We start from the raw sequence: 3,949 nt of genomic DNA on the forward strand, positions 1-3,949 counted from the left end.
ATTTTTATAATTTTGCGCAGAAGAAGGAACAGTACAACAGAGGAATAGTCTCTTTGGCCCACCAAGCTGTGCCAACACATGATATCTTTCAAACTAAAAACCTTTAACCTCTATGCAGTCCATATCCCTCTATTCTCTGTATATTTATATCTGTCAAGATGCCTCTTAAACGTTGCTGATGTATCTGCCTCTACCACCTCTTCTGGTAGTGCATTCCATTCCTCTATGTAAAAAAAAACCTTGCCTCTTCCATCCTTCAACCTTACTCTCTTTTAAACTAAACCTAGTGACTGACATTTCTACCCTGGGGGAGAGATTTTAAGAGATACAGGCCCAAGTTAATCTTTGATGGTGAGAGATGAGATATGTAATTCAGAAGGAGTATTGCTGGAAAAGTCTTAAGATGCAGAATTCATGGTCAAAAAAGTAGTATAACATTGTATGAAGTAAGGTTTGAGAGACTGGTGAAAATTGGCAAAGTGATGGTCGAAGGGACACAACTAATGAATTAACTAAAATCAGTCCATATTGAATTAGTTTTTGGGCATCAGATGAGAGGACCACTCAAATTAATTTCAGGAAAATTGGTGCTTCCGAGTTCAGAGACCACATATTTGGACTGTTTGTCAAATTTTAGGGTAAGATTAAATAGAGTGGTTGAGTTAGCTGAACATTTAAAAGTACCTATGCATGTGATGGAACAGAAAGCAAACAAAAGGTCAAAAATTCTTAATCGTGTTGATGGAGATAAAGTGTTCGTGTTACTTCTAGCGATCTTCAAACCTGTGAAGGCGAAGTTTAGTGGGCCTTATCAAACCGAGGTGAATTATTTGATTAGAATTTCAGATAGAAAGAAATCTCACGGAGTGTGTTATACGAATATGTTCAAAAGGTATTTTAATAGGGAAGGAAAGCAAAAGAAGAACATATTACTGGTTGCGACACAGAATGAGGAACCAAGTTCAGAGGATTTTGAATTCGACATTCCTCAAATTAAATTGGGCAATGAGAAAGTTTTCAAAAATTGGGATAAATTATTGAATTACCTTCCAGATGTAAATCGAAGTGACCAGAAAGTGTTATTAATATCACGCTGGGAGATATGTGGGAATAAGCTGGAAATTACTAAACTGATTATGCATCATGTAGGTAAAGGAAATGCTGTTCCAATCAAAAGACATCCTTATAGACTTACTCGTCTAAATTTGGCACAGTTCAAAAACAGATTGAACACATGCTCAAAGACAACATACTCCAAGTGAGTTGAAGCGACTGGTGTTCACCCATAGTGATGGTGCCAAAACCAGATGGTAACCAATGTTTATGTGTAGACTATCGCCAAATCAATGCATCCACAAAATCCAATTCATTTCCTATTCCATGTTTGGAAGACTGTATTGAGAAGGTGGGCCAAGCAACTTATATTTCTAAGTTGGACTTACTCAGAGGAAACTGTCAGGTACATTTATCTGAACGAGTGAAGGCACTTTTGGCTTTTGTGACACCAACAGCACTGTACCAATTTAAAGTTAAAACCATTTTGTATGAAAATTGCACCAGCGACATTTCAAAGACTAACCATAAAGTCATTTCAGGATCACTCAATTGAGTGGTGTACATAGATGATCTGGTGATTTTTTTTAGTTACACATGGAAGGAACATTTGGAGCATCTACCGGAATTGTTCCTTCGACTTTGGGCGGCAGATAACACAGTGTGGAGCTAGAGGAACACAGCAGGTCAGGCAGCATCAGAGGAGCAGGAAAGTCAATGTTTTGAGTTGGGACCCTTAATCAGGACTCTGATGATTCTGCCTGACCTGCTGTGTTCCTCCACATTGTGTTGACTCTGACTCCAGCATCTGCACTTCTTACTATCTCCAGTTGGTGATAAACCTGCTAAGAGTAAGTTTGCAAAAGCCATGTTCCTGGGCCATATTATTGGACATGAACAGATGACCACATGGAATGTGAAAACAAAGGTTATTGGTGAGTTTCTCATCGATGAAGAGGAGAGTAATGTGATTCTGGGATTGAGTGGGTTTTATTGAAAGTTCATACCAAATTTTAGCAGTGTATTTGCTCTACTGACTGACCTGTTGAAGAAGTGCAGAAAATTTCAGTGGACAGTGACTGTGAGAAGGCATTTGACAGCCTGAAGGCTGTGTTAACCACTGCCCCAGTGTTAGCCACATCTAATCACACAAAGCCATTCAAGGTGGCTCTTGATGAGAGTGATGTGGGTGTCGGTGCTGTACTCTTACAATAACACAACCAGAAGATAGAAAGATCTATTGGCTATTTCTCCTGAAAGTTGAATATTCACCAAAAGAAACAGCCCATCATTGAGAAAGAGATGTTGGGTTTGGTGTTGGTGTTGCGACATTTCAACATTTATGTTGCCAGTAATGTATCTGAAATGATTGTGTGTACTGATCATAACTCCTTATCATTTCTAGAAAAGTTTAAGGATAAGAATACCAAATTGTTTAGACAGGGTTTATTGCTGTAACCAATCAGTTTGAAAATTATACATGTGGCAGAATAAGAGAATGTAATCATCAAAGTATTCATGACTTTGATGAAGGAAGATGGAAGTGTTTGATGATGGGAGAAACGAGATGGACTGTCATATTGAATGTTTGCATGTTTAGATTTAATGTACTATATATATATATAATGTTGTTTGCTAATAATGTGAGACAAAAGTCTTTGAAAATGAAGCCATCTTTCTATATTGGTGGCTCTTTTTTTCTTAAAAGGGTGGAGGTGTGACAATATATGTCTTTAAGAGGGATATCTTCTGTCCTGTTTCTCTTGAAGAGGCATATTGTTAATCTGGTGACGTTGTATCTGCTCCATGGGAAGTAGAGTAAATAGCTTTGGTTTTATTTTAAAACTAGACAAAGGAAGCATGAGTTGCTGGGGTCAGGCTCACACAGGCCTGGGTTTTAGTTTTTGCTGTCAGTTGTTGAAGTTGTCGGGGTGGGGGGATATTGAATTGAAGCTGCTATGTACAGCTCTCTGTCTGCTGCAAGATTGATTATTTTGGTTTTTCTTTTCTCCTGAAGGAGATAGCATGTGAGAGAAACCTGTTTTGCTGAATTTGCTTTTGCCCTAGGGTGTGTTTATGGGATGCTGCTGTATTAGAACAGTTGATGAGTAGTAGTTAAATAATATTTTACTTCGTTAAGCATTTTGATAGAGTTAAAGTAATGCTAATTCTTTTCCTGTTTGTATTTTAACTGTGGTGTAAGAATGAAGTGTGTTTTGCTTAAAGCCCAATAGTTTGACCTATCGAGTCACATCTGGAATACAGCAGCGTAAACCTGCCTCTGAATAAGATAAAACTTAGGGTCTAGGCTCTCTCCTTGATATATTTCGAGGGGGTTTGGTGTGGTCTTTAATATCTGTAGGTGGTATCATTGCCCTGTGGATGGTATCATGCCATCTAGTGGGGATGTGGTGATCTGCATCAGCTGCGATGGAAATGTTGGATAGCCTCTTTCCTTGCACTCAGGAATTGGGATACTGACGGATATCTATGTTTCTCTGCAGGTCTCCTTCGCCTTGAGGAATTAGTGCGGCAGTTCCTCATCTCCAAGGACTCGCTGTCAATACGAATGCTTGACCATTCCAATGACCCCACGCCCCTGTTGAAAGAAATCCGGGACGACAAGATTTCCACCATCATCATTGATGCCAATGCCTCCGTGTCTTACCTCATCCTGAAAAAGGTCAAGGCTGGTTCAGAAAAGTGTTCATTGTCATACGGGCGTGGGGGGAATGCCAGTGTTCAGCTGTTGTACGGGGGTGGGGGGAATGCCAGTGTTCAGCTGTTGTACGGGGGTGGGGGGAATGCCAATGTTCAACTATCATATCCGGGGGAAGTGAGGAATGCTGGTGTTCACTGTCATACAGGGGAGAGTGGAGTATGCCAGTGTTCACTG

At 39.8% G+C, this 3,949-nt stretch overlaps 1 protein-coding gene across 1 annotated transcript in view; it reads left to right on the forward strand.

The window, feature by feature from the left end:
* The first annotated feature begins 1,921 nt into the window (after positions 1–1,921).
* Positions 1,922–3,949, forward strand: part of LOC125487922 (glutamate receptor ionotropic, kainate 5-like) — a 14,837-nt gene continuing 12,809 nt past the window's right edge. The window contains exons 1-2 of the mRNA XM_048620567.1: positions 1,922–2,015; positions 3,558–3,736. Of these exons, the coding sequence (XP_048476524.1) occupies positions 1,922–2,015; positions 3,558–3,736 (273 nt within the window). The remainder of the gene's footprint in view (positions 2,016–3,557; positions 3,737–3,949) is intronic.

This window comes from Rhincodon typus, chromosome 47 (genome assembly GCF_021869965.1).
Source record: "Rhincodon typus isolate 14 chromosome 47, sRhiTyp1.1, whole genome shotgun sequence".
Taxonomy (NCBI): domain Eukaryota; kingdom Metazoa; phylum Chordata; class Chondrichthyes; order Orectolobiformes; family Rhincodontidae; genus Rhincodon; species Rhincodon typus.